The sequence below is a fragment of the Ooceraea biroi genome, chromosome 2 (assembly GCF_003672135.1).
Source record: "Ooceraea biroi isolate clonal line C1 chromosome 2, Obir_v5.4, whole genome shotgun sequence".
Classification (NCBI taxonomy): Eukaryota; Metazoa; Arthropoda; class Insecta; order Hymenoptera; family Formicidae; genus Ooceraea; species Ooceraea biroi.
The window spans coordinates 8,366,081-8,388,647 of NC_039507.1; the positions used below are offsets into that span (position 1 = coordinate 8,366,081).

Below are 22,567 nucleotides of genomic sequence, written 5' to 3' on the forward strand. Positions count from 1 at the left end.
AGATCGCGATGATTTAGAATATTCCTAAAAATTCTCTAGTGTATTCAATTGCACTCGTTTATGTACTTGACGTACATGTGCACATGTATCATAATATATCTATATTATAATATTCGTTGAGCATACAATTTTCCTCTTGCAAATTTGAACTCCAGGTATTAGCAGACTTTTTATATTTGCCAAGACAGGCATATTTATATATTGCACGTATCGCAACTTTGGTATTTCCATGTCACAAAATTGTAGCACAATATTATCGCAGTCTACACACATGATAATTTTGCTGTTTACTGTAATATTTCAAAAGCAATGAAAGACACGTGCCGAGAAAATAAGAAAATATCAAAGCTGTCGAAACTTGCATCGAGCGTATCGTAAAACACGATCTTTCGGCAATATCAGAATGTTGCTGTCGCGAGACAAGATCGCGCGACGTATGTATCCACGGAGCGCTAAGAGACATTAAAGAAGATAAACAGGCGAGAACTCGGCCTCATTCATAATTCATGCCGCTAATTTCTCAAGGTGGCGTGCAGTCTACGTTATTGCATTATCCGGAAAATCCTTGAATAATTCTCATCCGGCGAACTCTCGGCGTGAACTTTCGCCCGGTTACCGCTTTATCCGTCATCGTCCCGCAATGCCGTTGCACCGTTCGTCGTCCCAACTGCGTCCAAATCGTTTCACGCCCCATCTGCACTCTGACCAGGTTTCCAGCTGTTCCAGAAGTCAGTCAACTCTTTTCTTGAAAGTATCAGTCCAAGACATTCGTGCTATCTTCAATTTCTAGCTCGATGAGCACACAGAAATAACAGCAATAATTTCCGAAACTTGAGTCGTTTAAAGTTTCAATCTCATGTGACAAATGTATAAAAGAGAGAAATTGGAAGAATACAGTGAAGGAAATTTCACGTCGCATTTGGCCCTGTCAAATGAGAAAATGAATGTATTGGAGTGTAACATATATTTGTCTTGTTTCTTTAGTGTTTTTTAAATAACAGTGTTTTTAAACGAATAAATGTTACAACACGTATTATTAAAAACACTAAAAAATGGGACGAATATACGTGTCATAACTCAATATTAGCCGATTAACTGATATAGCGTTACGTCTCGCACGCACGTAATTCCATGTTTAGTCCTTTGATACCGGGGATTTTCTTCCCCCGTATTTTTTGAAGCCGGAATTTTTTCGTTCGGATCTCTAAAATCTTTTCGCAGGCTCATAAGAGGCTCGTAAGCTTCTCGCGGCTATAACGCCGCGCGGATGAAACGAGGCTCGCGGCGATATACCTCGTGCGATCACTTTGAAAATTTTCATTAAACTCCTCCAGCGGTGGATGATATTTCGACGTCACGACAACGAATAAACGGAGCATCGAGTGCATCTGCGTCCCCTCTTCTCCCTCAGAATCTAATAATTTCGCGATTCGTACAAGCGCGACAGAATAATTGAAATTCCGCTCCAAATATTCGCGTATCAATCGAATGCGCTTGTGTTTATTAATTAAACGCTGAAATACGTGACAAATATTCGATATTTTTCTTGTATTTAATATTTGCATTTAGCGAGTATTGTATTTAGCGAGGTTTTTTCTCGACTCTAAGGTTCGAATAAATATTTTCTACTCTGTAATTTAGTCGATATCCATCAATCGGATATTGATATCGCCATTATATCGTCCGCGCGCGGGATTGATTACAACAATATTGCGAGATGAACAAATCCGTTATTCTTTCAAGGGGATCCAAGGGGATGCAGACAAGCGCATTTTCTGCATTTATTGCTGCTGTAATATTTATGCCGATGTTTTAACATAGGTTTATTTATGTTTATGATATTATTAATATTTCGCGCCATGCATCGAATCTCCGTTTTACACATTCGTTCGATTAAAGCTAACAAAATATTCGGGATTCATTTAATAAAATTAGCCTTTGAAATAGTGAAAGAGAGAGAAAGAGGAGAAACTTCTTTCACGGTTTCGACCTGGTGAAAATAAAATTTTTGCTTCAACAAAAGATGGAAAATATTAGAAATGAATAAAAAGTGGACTACATATATAATACATTTTTTAAAAAGCTATACATTTTTACATACCCCAAGGCAATTCTCTTCCTAGCATGAAACAAAATTAAAAATTCTTTATTATACAATAGGATATAATGCACTATGTATCCACTCGATTTCCAGGTATTATTTTCCTGCAAAATATTGGTATAGTAGTTCGTTGTTTGAGCTCGTTATGATTTCTACGCTATGCATCACTGTGCCACAGTTTTCCACGAACATCAAGTTACCATTAGCAGAATATATTTTATACTTCTCTGAAATTGAATTAACAACCTTTCATTTAAATTAATCACGATATATTTTATACGAATTAATTGTAACACGTTACATGCGTATGACGTTACGTGATACGTATAAATGCATTACATGCAAACGCCGTAAACCGCTGATTCCTAAATTAAATAACAAACCTGCATGGAACCGGAACTAGTGGCGGGATTCAAATAGCGATCTACGCTCCTCACCGAACAATCGCTCGCCGCAACAATTTTGCAATCGCGCTGCCCCTAACCGACCCGCAATTTCTTAGCCCGGCTGGGGAAATCGCAAATGGCGTTCCGGGCCATTCGTTCGTCGGTACAGAGCGGGTTAGAAATCGGAGTACTTTGTTTCACGGGGCGCAATATACCCGTTTGCGAGGCCGGCACTCGCACAATAACAAAGCCCCGACCATAAGTCGCGCGGGACGTAATCGCGCGAGGATCGTTGTGTCTTATAAAACTTTTGCAATTTTGAGGGAGGTGTGACTGACGTGTAATAACCTTCGTGCCGCCGCCGGCGGTGGTTCCGGATGCGATTTCCGCCGTGCCCGAACCCCTCGATGCACCCCATCCATCCCTTTCTCGTGGTGGTCGCCGCGGATTCCCGCGCATCGATTCGCTTTCCCCGCTATTCGCAAATTAACTCGGAGTGATGTCCATTTTTTCCCTCGCATTCGAAAACGTAAACGGGGAGACTCGCAGACACAGACAGGCGAAATTAGCCGTTTCCCTTTCTTTTCGCGTTTACGAGCAAACGCCATCGTTTCGCACGTTGCGCAGCAATCGAGGCGGCACGTGAAAGTAATTAAGCGTTAAACGGAAGTGCGCGAGATCATAGATGAAGAGGGACCAAGTTTATCATAATTAGTTTCGAGACATCACAGGGCATGTGTATCGCAGTTCTGAATGCTTAATTAATGGTTCAAGCTTACAAGTAGGGAAATGTAATATAATAAATATTATATTTTCCTACTTATAAGAGTAATATAATAAAACAGAGACAAGTTGAGATACGAAAAATAAAAACACAAAGAACAAGCAGAAACGAGAATAAATGCACGAGAAATGTTTTTCTTGTATATTTCAAATAAATATCGGTTTGAGTAAACGCATAAGTTAGACCAGCAACGAGTTCCGAGTACCATATCGAGCATAAATTCAATTTCTGCCAAGTTTGAATTATCGATGGCACTTGAATTCTACTTGAACCGATAGAAATTCTATGCCTGATACCGTTTCTGAGTCCTTTCATTACAAGCAAGTGCTGTGCATGAACGCACAAATCTGGGACGCACGGGAATAGTAAAGTTCATTATGAACTTCGTTTGAGTCGCGCTAATGAATTTCTGAAAAATTATACCTGCGCTTTCATCCGACATCAGAGTCGTTTTGATACTTTTTTTTCGTTTCTGGCCGCGTCCCGGTTGCCGGCTATTTTAATTGCTGCGGTAACGATACAAAAGCATATCAAAACGATGGTTGCACGCGAAATCGAAGATTTGCCACCGTATTCGCTATTGCGGATATTAACTATCACAGTACTGATAATTCCAAGTTATTCGATTCAATTCAAATATTATTCCTTTGTATAATATTGTTCCTTTGTACAAGCGATGCCTGGAATTTCGCTTTACGATTGCAGTTTGCTCGAAGTTTCAAAGCAATTGTTTATTGGCATTACTTTTGACGTATTTGTGCTAACAACAATGCAATCGTTGATATTGCATTGAGAGCGGAAAATTAACATTTTGCGTTGCACTTGTACAGATTGTACTGTATTTATTATCAACAATTTCTACCTAAAAATTTATATATGCAATATTAAAATACGAGCGGTGATACTCGATCGGAATAAAGTTTCAAATACCGAGGGGATCTATAATATAATCCAGGTCGAATATATTTAAACATGTCACACGATCAAATACAAGTTTACAATTACATGAAAATTAATTATATTATAATTAAATCATACGGATGTTACTGATCCAATTAGTAATGTGTCTTGCAAAAATAACAAGGATACGATGAATGGAACAAAAACGAGTCTCTTATTCGATAATTATAATTAAAAGTTGAAAAGCACAAGAGAAAAGCAAATGATGAAATGAAATAAAATTCAGAAATATCTTGGCGCAATTACGCGCGATAGTGAATCTATACTCGAATTCAATTTCAACCGAAATTATCTTTCCGACCGCGAGGGCCCTTTATAATTTCTCTCCCCTCATCTCCTCTCATATTACCGCATCTGGTTACTTCTTTAATTCCGGCAGATTATCGCGCGACAGGGTTAATAAAGACCAGGCCGAAATCACAGGTAGACAAAAACGAGAGGCCAGGAATAATCGTAAATACAAAGGAGTAATCTCCTCGCCCCCTCGCTATCAGAGGATAGAGGGGTAGATTAGAGACCCCGGACACCGTCGACTTGCAGCGCGATTCCCATCTCTTTCTCTCTCAGTTTTATCGTCCCATAAAGCGATTTCGCTGGGGAATCATTTCGTATTTAACGTACACTCGACTGTTCGAGTTTCCTCTTCTTCCCTGCCGTAACGCCCCGTTCGTCGAATGAAAATTTGTATTTTACGCACGGCGTGCATCGGCAACGGGTGATTCGCGAGGGTGAAATGCGAAACGTGCTGCACCCCCGGATCCCCGATCGTCGTTACGGACTGCTTTTATTGGTTGCCGAATGACCCGACCCGACGTTCGCGTCGCGCGAACTGCCGCCGTTATCTATCCATGTATAATGCCATGTAAATCGTTAATTGCGACGAACAAGTGCAATGAATGATATTCTCGATATCAGTTGCAATTAATTAATTATACGGGTAATAGTCGATGAGCGAAACTCATTATTTTATAAAGAAATTAAATCCCGGTCCTTTGCAACGAAACACCCCTCTCGAATTCGTAAAGTTCACTACGTGAGTTATATCGAATCCTTATTTCTGTTCTTTCTTTGCTGTTGCCAGCTCGTGTTTAATTTAATGTAATTACGACCGAACTACAAATTCCTGTGAAACACGCTGTGCTAAGATAATAAATCCGTCGGGGCATTAATGTCTAACAGAATTCTACCCTCTATTCTAGATGTACAGTGGCTCACGAAAGTATTCGAGTGGTGGTACATCTATAAATTCAACGTAAAGCCAAGTGCCCTCGTGTTGGTTTTACAGACATCTGTGGTATTTAAACAAGACCGCCGCGGATGGAGTTTACGCTACTATCGTCAAATTATTAAGGTTCTCGATGATACAGGTGCATGAATTAATTGAAAAAAATTATTGCAGAGAGAGAGAGAGAAAGAGAGAGAAATACGTCTCGAGATGCAATTTATCCAATGAAATCTCGCCTTGATGCGACCAACATCTGACGTCGATTGAGTAATAACGACGCGATATTAATACAGAAGGCAAAGTTAGCCGGCAAGTGTACATCGATAACTCGGTTAGCGGTCCTGTTACAGCTGCGCCGTCGTTCCCCCGGCGAGACAGACAGGCAGTCGGGATAATCGCATCTAGCACCAGCGCGGTATTAAGCGAATGCCATTCTCAATCGAAACCTTTTCGAAGACAACGAGGGAAGACGATTATCGGGATACACGCTCGGTGATGTGCCGCCTTGGCAGAAGACTCGAAGATGCGTATCTGAGATTCGGTCGAAGTGGTCCTGCGAGGGTTTCCATTAACAATGAAAGAGAGAGAGAGAGAGAGAGGCAGATAGGGGAGGATTAAATTCCAGAGGGGACAAAGACGAGAAGAGAGGCGGATGCTGGAAAGGACGGCGTGCGACAGAGAGAAACTGTCCCCCCCGCTGTTGCTTTCAATAATTTGGGAGTCTAATGTTTCACCCCTCTTTCTGCTCTTCGTCCACGGCATCCGGGAGAAACGTTTTGGGCGTCCGAGAGAGAAGAGGAAAATGGACGAATGAGAAAGATCAGGATGCGGAAAGACGTGTAACGAGAGCGAGAGAGGAAACGGATTGACACCTGCACGCGAGAATGGAATCCTGGGGTTGAATGTGGCGGGAACGAAAGCACCGACGAAGACGAAGAGGAGACGCGCGCGCGGGGGCGATTGAATAATGCGGGCGCGAGGCGAGGAATCTGCTTAAAAGTCCGATCATCCAGTCTGCGCTCTCTCCCAATCGTTTCTTGTTGCGAAAAAGAAAAATAACCGGCGGTGCTATCGACAGCTCGCGAACCACGGTTGGCCAAAAACATCTGGGGTAACGACAAACTAACGTTTTGCGAGTTTTATCACGCGGTACGCGTGATTTATGACGTCACTGAATGGAAGGCGCGATAGAGAGCGGCCTTGCGTGGCACACGCCATTCAATAGTTTTCTCTTCAGGTATCGATAAGAAAAGTTTAGCGCGAAGTGCTGCGGCGACTCAACATTTATTCGCGGCAGCGTATCAAAAATAATAAGGTACCATTTCTCGACCTTAATGCAATATTTAAAAATGAAGAATATAACAGGCGTCGTATCTTAGTAATAAAAAATGCTGAAGATTCAATACCACGTGATTAACTGCTATCCGAATACGGAGCAAAGGACTGCATCTAGATCCATAATAACGTTATGGAGATTCTCGAGCTATTATTACGCACACATATGGGACGCATGAGAAGCAAGAAAGCCTGTTTTTGTCGCTCTTATTTAACAGTAACACCGGGCGTTCCGATATTATTGTTACGAAAATTGCTTTCTCGTTGTCTGCCCTTATCGCGAAACGTAGATAGATTCCATGAATAAATCACTTTTAAGCATTCGTGCTCTCTTCGAAGCGAGGGGAGAAGTTACTATCTGGTATCGCATTTTATTGTACAACCGAAGATTCATTAGCACCGCGGCGGTATATTACACACCGCGAAACATCTCATCTCGAGATACGTCACAGCTCGGCACTCTCTTGTGGCGTGGCCCAGGCTCTGAAATAGAATTCCACGAGATTTATTTCGACGGTTCGCTCTTTATCCCGCTCGGGACATCAGTCTTTCTAAGCCTATTATGCGGTCCTTTTAATGCTCCGTTCCCCCCGCTCCCCCCGATTGCGTCCACGCATCCCGTGGACCCGCTCATGGTCGGCGCAAACGTATAAACTACGAAATCCGATGGCAACTTCGTATATCATAATTTGCCGTCATGAACATCTCGCTTTTCCTCCCGGTTCCCGCCCAGGGAAAGAGCACTTTCGGATGATGTACGCGCGCGCGAATCGGTTTATCCGCGGGAATATATTCGCATTTGGAAAACGCGCCGCCGACTGTCACGCCGCGAATATATGCGCGAAGCTGCATGGTAATAAGTAAATCCGTGACTTAACGTCCTGTCACGCCATTCCGCGAATCCTTGCACGCTCGCGTTATCGCTTCCACGCGGGGTAAATATGTCCCGCGTACGCGAGGTGTCTTGCGCCACGAGCGGAATGCAGCATCCGCCCAGACATTCCTATTTTCCTGCAAGATATAACGTCGCGATGCCGCGCTATTCTTTTCTTAAGATGTACTTGAGGAGACTACGTAGAACGCATCGTAGCTCGCTAAACTGTCCCTCGTCTTAAGGGGGGAGCCTGCTTTAGAACGTTGAAAATAAGGTATAATTTTACGAATTTTTTTGGAGAAACTACACAGCGGATCATTATAAAACTTTGATGCGTTTATTAGTACATGTTTAAAGATAAAAAAAATTATTTTTTGATTTGAATATATCGCCTGTAGAGGTCGTCCTGGAAGCATCTTAGTGCAGCCGGCATTGTAAATTGGTGAGCATTCTCCTGCCTCCAAATTTCATCCAAACTGAAAAATTGAAATATTTTCTTGTTATTTATGAATTCTCATCGTCGATGAACCTTTAATATTCATAAAAACATTAAGTTAAACAATTATTTTTGCATGAAAAAGTACAAAAACTTTGCCTAAAAATCGTACTTTTGTGTTCTAAGCTCCACCATTTTGGCACTTTTCAACTTTTTTCTTCTCTCTTTGGTTCATCGACGATGGGAATTCATAAATGACGAGAACATATTTCAATTTTTCAGTTTAGACGAAATTTGGAGGCAGGAGAATGCTCAGCAATTTGCAATGCCGGCGACGCGGCTGCACTAAGATTTCTCCAGGACGACCTCTACAAGCGATATATTCAAATAAAAAAATAATTTTTTTTATCTTTAAACATGTACTAATAAATGCATCAAAGTTTTATAATGATCCGCTGTATAGTTTCTCCAAAAACAATTCGTAAAATATACCTTATTTTCAGCGTTCTAAAGCAGGCTCCCCCCTTAAAGACTCACGTCGGATGAGGATACGTGCTTAAACGCTCTTGCCGCTTTAGCGTGGCAACGTCATGGGCGACCGTCGTGTACCGTCATTGCACGGGGGCGCAACGAGCTCGATGCACTCCAACGCTTCGCATAAAATGATGGACGCGAAAAGCGCCGAGGCATTCGTTATGCGATGCTCTTGCATACACGCGTATGAGCGAGTTTATGTTACACGCGGCCTTGCTTGCGCTCCGCTCAAGGCGAGAGAAATTAAGAGACCGGGGGCGGATACGCGCGAGGATTACGGGGGCAGAGAAGCCGTTGCGAAGCAGCACCGCACGGAGTTTACGGCTGTTTACGGTTGTTCCTGGGTGTTCACGTAGCGTCCGAAACTGAGAAAATCAAGAGGCTGCGCTGGAAGCAGAAATTGCAGCGGAAAAACTGCGAGTGCCGTTACACGGAAGGTGTCCGATATCGAATGGCACATCTGAGAAAATTAAAAACGTCGAATCGAAATCCGTGAATATTTTCTTGAACTCTTAAGGATAGAGGGTAAGAAAAGAGCGCCCCTTTTTATCGGGGATTCACTCCGCGAGTATTGACCGTGGGTATTGACTCCGGCAGCGGCATAAATCAGACGCCATTGCGAGAGTAACTCGAGAAGCAAATAGACCGAAAATATGAAAAACAATCGAAGATACTCTTGCAGAAAAAAACGTTTCAAATGCACCGGTCTGTAGAGAAACGGGAACTATAAGAAGCTTATTGAATGAGAAATTTTAACAAAATCTCGTTCTCATCTTATATCTTAATAGAAAATATTTTTGTCGTTTTATACAAATATTTTTAAATACGGAGAGAAAAATTTGAAAATCCTGTTGACTGTAAAAATAGATGCAAGATACAATAATAATTTTTAATGGAATTTTTGCATATGGCATTTTTAATTTTTCTTCTCTATCGTATTGAGTAATGCATTATATCTCGGTTAGGTCATTCTTGATGATATATTTAAGTTCCAGAGTAATTTACAAAAGTTCTCCGTGAAGTTCTTAATACAAACCTCTTGAGAAAATATTTGTGAGAAATTATTTATTTCTTATTATCATAAAATTCGCAATTTTGATACGAAAACTGAATAAATTGTATTTCTCATGCTACTGAAAAGTATACATTTACGAAAGGAGGACATGATATAGAGTTCGTCTGGATGTGGAAATAGATTATCGAAAGCAAGCTGAAATTGGAGCACAAATGAAGATGAACTAATAAGAACTGATACCGTCGTAAAATCGAGTATAATAATATCGGTACCGCCGTAAGATATCGAGAGCATGACGGTTGTCGGAGGATAATGGTGCTGCTGCGGTTGAAAAAATCAGGGCGCGAAGACGGAGCGTCGTGGATCACCGGGACGAAAATGGATGGAATGTCGACAGAACGGTGGAAACGCGGAAGGGTTGGCAGGGCGCTTGAGAAAGACAGAAGGGCGTTCCTTGGAGGGTGCTCGCGGAGCTGCCTAGTTCGGCGGTAGAGTTTGAATAATGCAGACTTGCACAACGCTGCTTAAAAGTGATCGGTCCACCCACCCCTTCGTCTTCCCTCCCCCCCCCCCCGCCGCTCCGCCGCCTCGTCGATCCCTTTAGAATCTCACTTCCAGTTCGTCTAAGAGTACGAACTAAGATTGATTTTAGATTGGGTGGGAATTGGGAATAGTGAGCCTGTTACTCTAACGGTCCTGCCCTCGCCTTTCTCTCCCTCCCTCTCTGTCTCTCTGCTTCGACCCTGCCTTCGTCGTGCCGTCTGATTTTCTTTGCTTTCTCGGGGTTTCCTTCCAACATACATACGAACACGTGCATTTACATAGCCCGGTGTAATATGTTCGTGTAACCGGGAAAGACGTCGGGGATGCACTGTACTTGCGACTGCGGGGTCGAGATTTATTTCCTCAGCGATTAAAGCGAGAAGATATAGGAGACTCGGGCCATCGGTTCTTGGTGCGTCGAGACGGTAGTTATGCTCGCGGCATTACATGAAGCTTATGTATTCCAGAAGACGTATGTTTGCAGCGACGTTTCGATCAGCGTCGTTCATGCAATTCACCATCAATTTATACGTATAATATCGCTTTCACGATTCCCCGGTATCATACTTTTCTCACTCCCTAAGCGCTTTTAAGGGAGTTCCATCTGTAATACATATCAACATTGTCGCATTCGTCCCGCGCATTCGCTCGCTTTTACGCTCAATTTGCATATTTCACCGCGGCTATAATCACCGCCAGCACCAATGGAATTATGGAAAGAACGTCCTTTGTGGACGCGACCGTATATAAAAGCCCGGTCTCTGGGCGAGATTTATCCTACCGACGATCAACCCTCCCGGGGGAGTATAAAAGTGCCAAATTAGAGTGGTACAGCGACTGGGCCAGTGCCGTGCCTATATAGGGCACGGCGAAAGCCCGCATTGCGGAATGAGAGATCGTCTATCGGGCTATCACTGTTCCCCTTCCTCCCTCCCTCCCCCTCGCCCTCCCTCCGCCCACCCGTCGTGATGCCAATTTGCGAGAGATCGCAATTCTAGATGATGCGGGAACATTTGAATCGGAACAATTATTTCACCTCCCGTCGCTTCATTAAATCCCTTCGCTTGGACCTCGCGGCTTTCATGACTCGTAATAACGCGTACACGTTATTCTTATTATATCGAGCGCGGTGTGTTGTTCCTTGTTGCTCTCGCCCCGATTTCGCGAAAAGGGAGTAAAACTCTCTCTCGCGATATCTACTGGGAATATTTATTGCCGGGGAAACCGGAGTGGCAGGGAATAAATATATATGCGTCGATGTATCGTTGTACATCAGCGTAACTAGCGATGACATCTGGTTCTGCCGGGGGCGCCGACCGGAACGCCGCATTGCAGGCACCCTTGCGAGACAACGCCTGGGATCGGTCCTGCCATTTTTCCACTCACGTAGACGTTATTTGTATTCGCGAGATTTATGGGGCTTCACGGGAGAAGCGCGAGGTTTTATTTGTATCTCGGTTAGCTTCGACTTTTGGTCACTCCATAAGCTTTCGCCATCCTGAGGCTTCGTTTTTTGTCTTTTTCTCTCATTATTTCCATCATTCTGTTTCCTGTCTTGTCGATCCTTCATTATTCAATAGTTTGATGTCTCGCTTTCGTCGTATTCGCTCGTGTCGCGCGATGACGTAATTTTTTAAGTCGGGATACAACGGGCGGCAACGACACAATAACTTTTATGAGATCGTAGCAAAAGCGACTATCGGGATCGTGGACGGGAATCGCCGATATGTCCACGCGAACCGGAGGAGATAAACGGGATAACAGGCGGTGGTGCGCATTTCGAAAATGATTCGCGCAATGCGAGACCGGCGGCCGCCCTCGCGAGATCGATGCTCCAATAATTTCCTATGACGATCGTAGCTCGCTCGTCTCGCCGGCATTATTCATCGGGTGTAATTCCGAATAAAACAACCGACAGCGGAATCACGTTGAAAGCTTTCTGGCTCTCTCGCCTCCAGAACGATCCCGCGTATCCTCTCGCGCGCCGTCACCACCACCGTTATACGTTTCATTCTCTCTCTCCCCCTCCTCCTCTCCCTCTCTCTCCCTCTCTCTCTCTTGCCTTGTACGATCGTTGAATCTGTCCTTTTATCTTCCGGTCTCTCCGGCGGTCTCTTGCTATCGCTCTACCCGGCATGCTTTAGTAATACCCGGCCTTCTGTAATCCAACATTCCAGCGTGTTGAGAAGCGCGCGGTGTTGAAGAGCAGAGTGCGCCGAAAAGCACAGCCGGGAGAAAGACAGACGGATGCAGCAGGAAGAAACGCCTTGGAAGTAAATTTCGCAACAGTTCATGGAAAGTGCCAGTAACCGTTAACGTAACAAACTGAAATGCTCTCTTGTTGCCTCTCTCTTTCTCTTTCTCTACCTTTTTTTTATATGCGATAGTGTAAGACGAGCTGCTCAGCGGTAAATCGAGAGAGAAAAGAGGGGGAGGATTGGCAACAACAAGAGTGGTTTTTAGATAAATTTTGCTTCACCGCGTCCTTATCTTCCTATTCTTCTCGTTGGAAAGCCGATATAATGGCTCATTATCGGAATCTTTGGGTAAAAAGTGAGCGTAGTCGAGATGAAATCGATCGAGAGAAATATTGATGGCTCGCGCGCGCGCGCAGCTGATATGGTGATCTATAAATGTGGAAATTTTATATATTTCATATGTTTTTGTGAGCTACTAATGTCTCGCCCTGTATAATAATAGTAGGAGTGAAGAAAGCTGAGTGCATTTATATTTCATTAGCCGACCCTATTTGGTCACATATTTATGGGGATTGGTTTTCGGAAAAATAATAAAGAAACACGTTTGTTTAAGGATAAAAATAATAAAAAAGTATAATTTATTCCGATATACTGGGTTCGTTGCAATCGAAAGCCGATTGTCTCTCGGTCACGGTAAATAATATTCTGTTCTATCTCGCCATCCGCTCTCGTGTCGATCCACTCATCGACTCTGTATCCAACTTGTTTGTCTCTTGCTTTCTCGCTCGCTTTTGTCCGCCGCTCCTCGCAAGTGTCAACGACATAATTAAGACAATACATACTCCAAAAATAATTCGCGAGAGAAATTCGGATCCTACATATGGATAAATTATATATTTATGATCTCAATATCTCCAAAATGTAAAAGTCTTATATTTTTTTAACGTTTGATCTTGAAACATTTTACGCTCTCTCTCTTCTCTGTTTCTTAAAAATATATTAATACAAAAATTTATCCGAAAGTATTTGAAAATAAAATATTATATTATACATATTGCGCTATGTATGTCCTTGCGCTAATAAAATTACAACTCACATTTTCGTGGTTTTTGTACAGGTCGAAATCGACGCACCCCTGACATCAATCGCTTAGCGTAAAACATCAGAACACGAATTCGCCATGGCGGTTTTCCGGCCACGTGGCGAAAGTGAATGTTCAAGATCTGCCGGTTTAGACACGAAAAACGTGCCGAGAATTCCGACGATTCGGCGGTTTCGCCGGTCAAATGTTTGTCACATTTGTTCGCGAACTTATTGGTCGAAATGAAGCGATCGATGCGCATCATAGGCGTCACGGTGTCTCAAGCGCGTTTTACTAGAAGACCATTACAGCCGTTGATTACCATGTTGATAGTTTCAGACGATGCATTTATGAGCGAAATAAAAGTCCGACAATGGAGAATAACGGGGGTTGCGATGAGGGCAATGACGTCCTCAATATGTTAGGGCACAAATTCAATCCGCGAAATAACGTCCCCCTTTTTGGGCCAAATATCGACACGAAGAAATCATTTCAAATATGTTGGATGTAATGTCATCAAGATAATTGATAAGTTGTATAAAAACAAACATATTAATGATAATTAAGACTATGGCATATGTTTCAAGCGTAGGATTGAAATAAGGTGGAGAACATAAAATATCTATGTACGAAATAATTTCGACATAGGATCCCGACGGAAATCTAGCCAGGAAATTTAAACAGAAATTTAACCACGGAAATTATCAACTTAGCATTTATCTAATAAATCTTTGTATTTGTATTTCTAATCTAGTAATAACTTCAAATGCATTATTTTGCGTGTTTCAGAATGCTGGCTGGGGGGAATGGTCACCATGGTCGAAATGGTCGCCGTGTACGAGGTAAGTTACCAGCTCTAATTCATCATCACTAATAAATCTCTATTCTTATTCAATACCCATCGAAATCATACATTGAATACATTTTTTCAATAAATTCTGCTGTTTCCTTGCGAACAAAGGCACACTCACGGGATTGACACGAGATGATCTTTCTCTTTCGCGTTTCGCTCAATAAGACGTTCAGCGCAAGAGAAAGATTCGCATTCGAGAGCTCGAGTTCCATCATTCGACATAATCTTCTTGACGTAATAAAATGTTTGAAAAATAATATGTACGTTATACCGTCCCGCGCGAGAGAAAAGTCTCTTTTCGATGAAGAAATCGTGGATTCTCGAATAAACTTCGCCACCGTAAAAGAAAGAGAACGGCAACATCCGTCGCGCACATATTGTTCGCTGGCCCTACGACAAAGGGCGCCGTCCGCATGCAAGGCATGATCCAATCCCGCGATTTCTCATCGCCTGTTTCGCGCGGTTCTAATATTGAGTCCTACCGGTAACGCAACCAGAATGTTAAACGTTCCGGAACTCATTTCGGCGGCCACCACTGGCAATAAGTTTGTTCCCGACTCGCGCCCCAACCCGCTCGTTTTTCAGTTATACAGAAGTGGCTGGCACTGCGAGACGTAGCAATTTATGGCACTTACAACTTGCGAACTGCACTTGGCCGGGAAAGCTTATTGTTTGATCTACAGCGGACTACTTATTGATGTTTCTACGCCACCCGTACATGTCTTCGCGAGCTTTCGTCCCCGTTACCGTTAACTTTTACCGCTAACATGGTAAAATGCGTGATTGTGGCTATCACCGATCTCGTAGCTGATGATTGTGTCGATTTTCTTAATTATCGGATATGATCGTATCATATTCATGCAATAATACTGCCTCTATGGCAATTGTATGAATAATAAAATTTATTATACTAACGAAATGGAGCATAGACATGTTGCACGCGTTATTTCTATCATATTCTCCGTGAATAATTTGTGTGCTTAATCATAAAACTTTGTAGAAAATAAATCTATGTACGCGCGTGTTCCATGCATTATTATCGCGATCACATTGCTCGCGCATCAATTATTATCGAAATCAGATAATTGCTGTCGCCATACGGTCGATATTAACTTTTTCGAAATTTTAACTGAATCATAATTGATCCAATCAGCGGTGTATTTAACAACGACGATTACTTTATTGCAATAAATAGATAACGTTAATGTTCGTGCGGGTCCGTTTCCATATGGACAAACGAGCACTAGGTACTTTTTTAACAGACAGTGCTAGAACAAAGCTGTCTCGTAATACCGCGAAATTAAGGATACTCGGTTCCCGGTTTGTTTGCTAAGTTCGTTTCTCCATATTTAGTGTTCTCAATTAGTCCGGTTTCTCCGCTTTTCTCAAATCATATTTCGCTACTTTTAAATCGCGACGTCTTAATTGTTTCTTGCAGATTACAGTTCTATTTGAAATGTAATAATAGAATATGATACCATATCGTCTGCAACGAAAACGGTCTAACGAGAAACCGATTTCGGAGTAACGCGAACTTAATCACATAGTTGCGATTTAATCTGACAGCGCCTCATTTATTTAGATGTTGCCGCATTAGAAATCCGCGACTTCTGAAGAAATGCAAGGAATTAATACTGCTCAGACAGGAAATTGATTTCCTATAAAATCCTAATATAAATATAATCCTAAATATAAATCCTAATATAAATATAATACATCATATCGTAATGATATTTTTAAACGCTACTTTTCCACTCATTGCAAACTAAACATATGTAGCGAGTGCATCGTTTCCGGGCGAGATCGGCTCATACTTGTTGCAGTAATGTAATTACCGAATAAAGATCGCTCGTAAACTTAGCGCGAGATGTTAGATTGAATTAATCAACCGTGCATTGCGCTGGAGTAAAACGTAATTAAATTCGTGACGATTTCAGCACGCCCTAATTATGAAGATTTTGTTGAACGAGCCTGGAAAAGATGTCCGATCTGAGTACGCTTGCAAGTGCAATTCGCGCAGTCGTGTTTAACTCACTGATAAATTCGCCTGCAATGCTTGCGTTTCAGATCGTGTGGCGGCGGAATCTCGCGACAGCAGCGTCGATGCAGACGCAAACTGTGCAAAGGTCGAGCTTGGACCACCAAATATAAAATCTGCAATCCTGAGGTAAGCGACATGGTCTAAATTTTAGAGCGTACTAAAATGAATTCGTTTAACTATTCGTTTTGCTTAGTCTCGTATTTGAAGCAAATCCCAATATCAATTTTTCTCTCTCTCTTTCTTCAACTTTCTTCTTTGAAATAACCCATTTGTTGGTTGCTTCATGAGATATTTTTGAACTGCAAACTATCACGTACAATATTAGTGCACTGTCTGCAACAATCAATACTGTAGACTGATAACGTTCGTGTTGCATTATTATAATAATGCGAACATTTTTATCGTCTTCAAATATATTGAAAAAATATTTCTTTAACTATTTCTGATCTATTTTCTCGCGAGTCGCCTGTATCGATATCGTAACGATCGGCACGTAAATTGGATACACGATTCGGTACCGATGGCACTGAACGATTGGCCGTGTTCTTCGCGTGTAAGCACTATCCGCAATGTACGGCCGGTACGCACGCTCTGCAGTCGTCCGGGGTACCCGAACGGGACATAGATTGCAGGGGTGACCCGACCTATATCCGCATCTGGGGCAAGCCTCAAGGAGAGCGTAGCTAAACAGCCCCGTTTCGACGTGCAAGTGCCCGGCGATCGATACTATCGACCAGCTTGATGACGTTCGTACACAACATTTTCGATACCATTTAACTCAAATCAATATCGGAGGCGTATTTGTACAATCGACGTGAGAAAGTCACGTTAAACTGAGAAGTAAGAAGTTCAACGAGCTATTATTAGTAATTCACGAGCAAGCAGTAAAGTCTCTCTTCGAGTCGCACGATCGCATGTCACGGTGTCTATGGGGAAACATTACAAGTTTTTCTAACGCACTTAATATGTATAACAGGTAATTACCCTGGTGTTTTTAATTAAAAATAAAAAGCTGCGAATTCAGTGCGAATCGTTTTTTGCCTCGATGGTTCTGTCTTAACATGAAGGAACGGAGAAGCGAGGAACGGTTCAGGCTCGCTTGATAGTAATTTTTATTTAATTTTCCGGATTATATATGACCACTATCATCTTCCGTGTGACTCAAAACGCGTCAAATAAATCATGCGTCGATCCAGGCGGACGTCAAAATTGATCGGAGATAGCGTCCTGGCTTTATTCCGCGGAACCGGAATGACGTGACAGCGTGGCGACGCTTCTTCCCGCGAGTGCGTTTGACGATGTACATCGCAGCTTCATGTATCACTTCCAGCATCATGCATCGATCCATTATCCGAATAACGGTGCCTGATAATATTCACAAAATATCGTATCAATAATTTTCGTAGTGTACCAAAAATAAAAATGACATAAAAGACAGACCGCGTAAAAGAAATAAAGATATACAATTCGGAATATTCGCACATTTAATTCGTGCCGCATTCAAATTAAAATCCGCGCATCCATCTACTGATGTAACACGTCAGTATGTTTATCCATTGTGTTATAACTTATAACGAATCACATTTCTCGCAAAGTTGTTCTCCAGAACAAACGAGCTCCCGGCTCGTCAGGCTGCGCGATACCACGCTCGCTGCACTTCGGGGGCGATTAACACGTTTGTCGCATTAATGCAACGCAGACCCTCGACCTGGATCGACGTCGTTAACCGACTTGCTCGGCGTAACGGCGCCGAATCTCCCGAGGGATCGAGTGTAGCCCGAAGTTGCTGCTCTGAGTTAAAATCGTAAAAGTGCTAAGCGCTCGCACCCCCAGACGCGGGAAAGCACCCCTTTCGGCGCGCGGTCGCGCGACCGACGTGACATGGCGTTTCGCCCGCGGCGCGACAGTGCGCCAGCCGGCGTTTGCTCGTGCGAGCGAGTGCATTTCGACTGTGTTCCTCTATACATTATTCCTTTACGGCCATATACACACACACAAAACCATCAGTTGGCCACGCTCACCTGAAAACCGCATCGGTCTTTATAGCGGGACCCCTTCGTCCCCCCGTGCCCTCCCTTTTCCACGCTACTCCATCCGCATACGTAACGCCAAATATCTTTCACATACTGGAAAATGGAATGCTTTATGCTTTATTCTTTGCCGACGACGCGACGGTGGACTGAATTTTATATCTTTTTTATTTTTTTGTTCATTTGTTCTTGAGTGTAATTGACATTTGACATGGACATAATTGACATTTATAATTCAGAAGTAATTAATTTGAATTGTATAAAGTCGCAAGAAATATATTTAAGGTATTAGAGAAGCAGAGGTTTTTTGAGTTCATTACGTGTTTAGCGTAAAATTAAATTACGGATAGCGGCGAGACAGAACTTAGTTTGGTGAATTTACATTATCACGACGTGCTAAAGGTATCGTCCATTGTTATCGCGACTAGAACCATGACGGATTCTGTTGCCAACTTACTGCAAATATGTAAATCATCAACAAAGTTTAGGAGGTGACGCGTAATATTATACATTATCGTATGTACGCGTGCATATTGCATAATCGCGGATGCATCTTGCGCTGTACCGCGGGACGAACTTGTCGGGACCAATTTGCATCCGGCGCGGATTTAAGTGCGACCGTGGAAACGACGAGCGCCAACAAGAAAAAAGAAATGTGACTTCGTCCCGAGTATTCGTCGGGCATTCCGTTTTCGCGATGAACGCCGGCCAAGAGTAAGTTTAAGTACGTATATCTCACAAAATATTCCTGACTTGCTGCATTAATCTTCCAGGATTATCTCGAAATGCGATAGTCTCATAATTTTCTTACGTCTTTCGCTCGTCTCCCGAAATTCTTTCCTTTTTAATCATTAGTAAAATTAATAATTGACGCCCTATGCTCCTCATAGAAATTCGAGGAACACTATACATATTTATAATTATATTAATAATTACAATATCAATGTGAAATGATCTATTTGACGAATAGAAATTTTAATTATTTCGTTCTTTACATTTTTCTCTTTTTTCTTTTTTTTCTGTGGTAGTATACAATGTGCGTAACAAGAACAGGATTGTTCTCGACGCGTTTCTAAAGTCCGTTACGTTTTCCCTCGTGCGTCAGAATGACGTAGATTTTGTTCGATCCGCGGGACATCTCTCATTCAGGCTGATGGACAATTTTCCGTGAGCCATAAGTGCTGCTTCGCTTCTGTGCTTTTTACGATGTCACATCCAATCGACGATCATGATTGCTCAATAGCGCACCGGTTCTCTGTATAAATGACCATTCGCGATCCCCCGACAAATCTGATATCATCGATACCTTGCAGCTATCGCTATCGCGAAAAAGGTTTGATTTATTATTATTCGAGAATATCCATGAAAAAACGTTTACGAGAAAAGTAAAGCTGCGTATACATGAATAAGTTTGATATTATGCGTACGCTAATTAAATTCATTTAGCAGATTTAATAAACTGATGCGCATGCACAATTGTGACAATCTTTTGCAACAATTTTAACTCTGAATGTTTGCATGTACATCAGCAAAATGTATCTTCTTTGCGTTTCAAGCGTTTTGTTCGACTCCAAGATGAAGTAAAAGTCAAGAAAGAAATTTTGAACTATTATAATTAGGATCTAATTAGAATGTTTCTAGATTTGTCGATTACAGAATTCATGATTTTTGAGGGAAGTTGAGCGCTGGATTCCGATTGGATTCCAGATACTTTCCTATGCGGAGAAGTTTCCCTTGCGCGAAGAGGCTGTCGAAAAGTAATCGAAGATCAACGGAGCTAAATATTAATTGCGCTCGACTCGTAGGGCTTTGCTTAACGGTCGGTCCCATGAGACAGGCTGGGGGACAATAACTTAGCAGCGGTACGTTGTAAATTTCAAGTTAAAATCCAACTGGGAGGAATTTATGTTCACGGGATACCTACACCTTTGCCTTGAACCTCCCTATTCTTATTACATTTTTCGCCGCTTCTTTCATTTTCCCTCTGCGTGCGGCAATAAAAAGAATGCGATGTGTACGTGCAGGCGCGCATACAAATGTGGATTTAAAGATTCAGTGCTCTTTGTAAAGAGCGCTGCGCTCACAATTATTTCATTCAGCGTTCCGCTTTTGCGCGTACGAATTGTATTATAAACATTTGTATTATATACATATTTTCACGACATGACTACCATTGGATTGCAAGTTTTGATACCGCTTAATAAATTCTTTAACTGTGATAAAATGAGAACTTTATTGCATTATTATAAAATTGCACATTGTAAAATATATGCATTATGTATCGCGCAATCGCTTTCTTTGTCTTCTTTAGGTATTACCAACAAAAATGATAAAATATTTATTTTTTATAATATAATGCGATATTATTCAACATATGAATATTCTGTTTAATATCTGCCGCGCGGAAATTATATCTCAATAAATAATAAAATTACACATGTATATAAAAATCTGTCACGCTCTATCTGTCACGCGTTTTATCCCGTGCGTTTCGTTCTCCATTACGGATTATATGTACTAAACATGACGCAGGATGTGGATTTTTCAATATCTGCGCAAAATGCTATCAGATCGCGATTGGTAATCCGTATAGTAACGATGACGAATCGCGGTTCATGGTAAAGGGAAAAGTGAATAAACCGGAAACTAGAACGTGATTTACTCGCGACATAGATGTGCGACCGTGCCCGAACCAGATCCGCAATGGTTAACGCAAGTCGCTCATGTGCATACAGAATGATGTAGCCGGTAAAACCGCGTAACGCGCATCGCGCGGAAACGATACCGTTGTAAATTTTATTAGAATCGCCGTAATCGTAACTTTACAGGGATATTAATGTCGTGCGTTTGGCGCATGTCGCGTCGCGCTGGGAACTCGTTATGCCATCGCGAGATTTTTGCGGAAACGGGACACCGGATTAACGCACATAATGCGTTGCAACATACATATATTTGTAACGCGTATCCGAGAGCGGCCCCCGGCTGTCCTTTTATCCCCTTTCTCGCTTGCCGAAATGGCTAGACTCCGGATTTATTAAAAATACGTTTTAATATTAAAAGTTAATAGAGAGAAAGAGAGAGAGAGAGAGAGAGAGAAATCTAGAACGAAAGAGAGAGAAAGAGAAAGAAATTAATAATACATTAATAATACGTTAGAATCTCCATATTAGAAGAAAGTATGAATATATTATTAACTTTTTATGTAAACGAGGTCTCTATTTTCCAGTACGAAGTTTGCTTTGCTTACATAGAAGTAGATTACTGACAAAATTAATTAATTTTATTGATGTTATTATTAATATTAGTGATGCTTTCACGTATGTGTAAAATACGAGACAGTAAATTAGTAAATTAAATTAAAATACGAGATAGTCAATTAATTAATAATTAATTCAAATCAAGGTACCACAGATACGCAATCATGTTGGTCGCGTCTCTTAATTGTTTGCAAAATATAATATTTTAGTGCATCTATATATATGTACGTGTGTTTGCGCAGCACACATCGACATCGTTGTAATTTTTTCTATTGAACGCTCTGTAATTGCAGTTTTACAAGGGCATTAATATCGCGTTAGCGCGTGCAGGCCAATTGCTGAATCCTGTTGCGGCGTCGCGAAAGATAAATAATGGAACTTCTTTCGCGGAAGCTAAACGCGCCCTCGGACTCGTGCATAATGCATTACTTGCAATTCCGCGATGCGCAAGTAATTGCGGACGGCAGGAGTTAGGTGAATTATTGTTCTCGGGCTAGTGGCCGCCGTAGAAACTATCGACGACAAGCAGCGGTGAATATTCCCGACGACAATTAACCCATTTGTATCGTGATCGCGCAAATTGCCGCATCTCACGACCGATCTGGGACTCGATTGTAAAACGAGCTGGGCAAGGAGTAAATAGTAAGTCCCAGTTTAAATAATTGATAAATCGTGGAAAACGTGTTCTCTCTATTTTTCGCATTTCTCTAGATATTGTTGGTATTGCAGTTGTGTTAATTCATCGCACGATACCGTTCGCCAAACATATAGGCGTCGCCATTAGTTAGCTCCGAGTTGCGTTTTATTTATCAAAACTCGAAAGTTGAACGATCCACGGCCGACGTTAAATTGAATTACATGTGACTGACATGTCCCAGTGGCACGACAACTCTGACACTCGCTGTTCGTTGCAG

The 22,567-nt window shown here is 42.0% G+C and overlaps 1 protein-coding gene across 2 annotated transcripts in view; it reads left to right on the forward strand.

Annotated features, from left to right (window-relative positions):
- Positions 1–22,567, forward strand: part of LOC105276818 (protein madd-4) — a 201,945-nt gene that overhangs the window by 125,325 nt on the left and 54,053 nt on the right. For both annotated transcript variants that reach the window (XM_011334745.2, XM_011334746.2), the window contains exons 3-4: positions 14,262–14,314; positions 16,393–16,492. In XM_011334745.2, the coding sequence (XP_011333047.1) occupies positions 14,262–14,314; positions 16,393–16,492 (153 nt within the window). The remainder of the gene's footprint in view (positions 1–14,261; positions 14,315–16,392; positions 16,493–22,567) is intronic.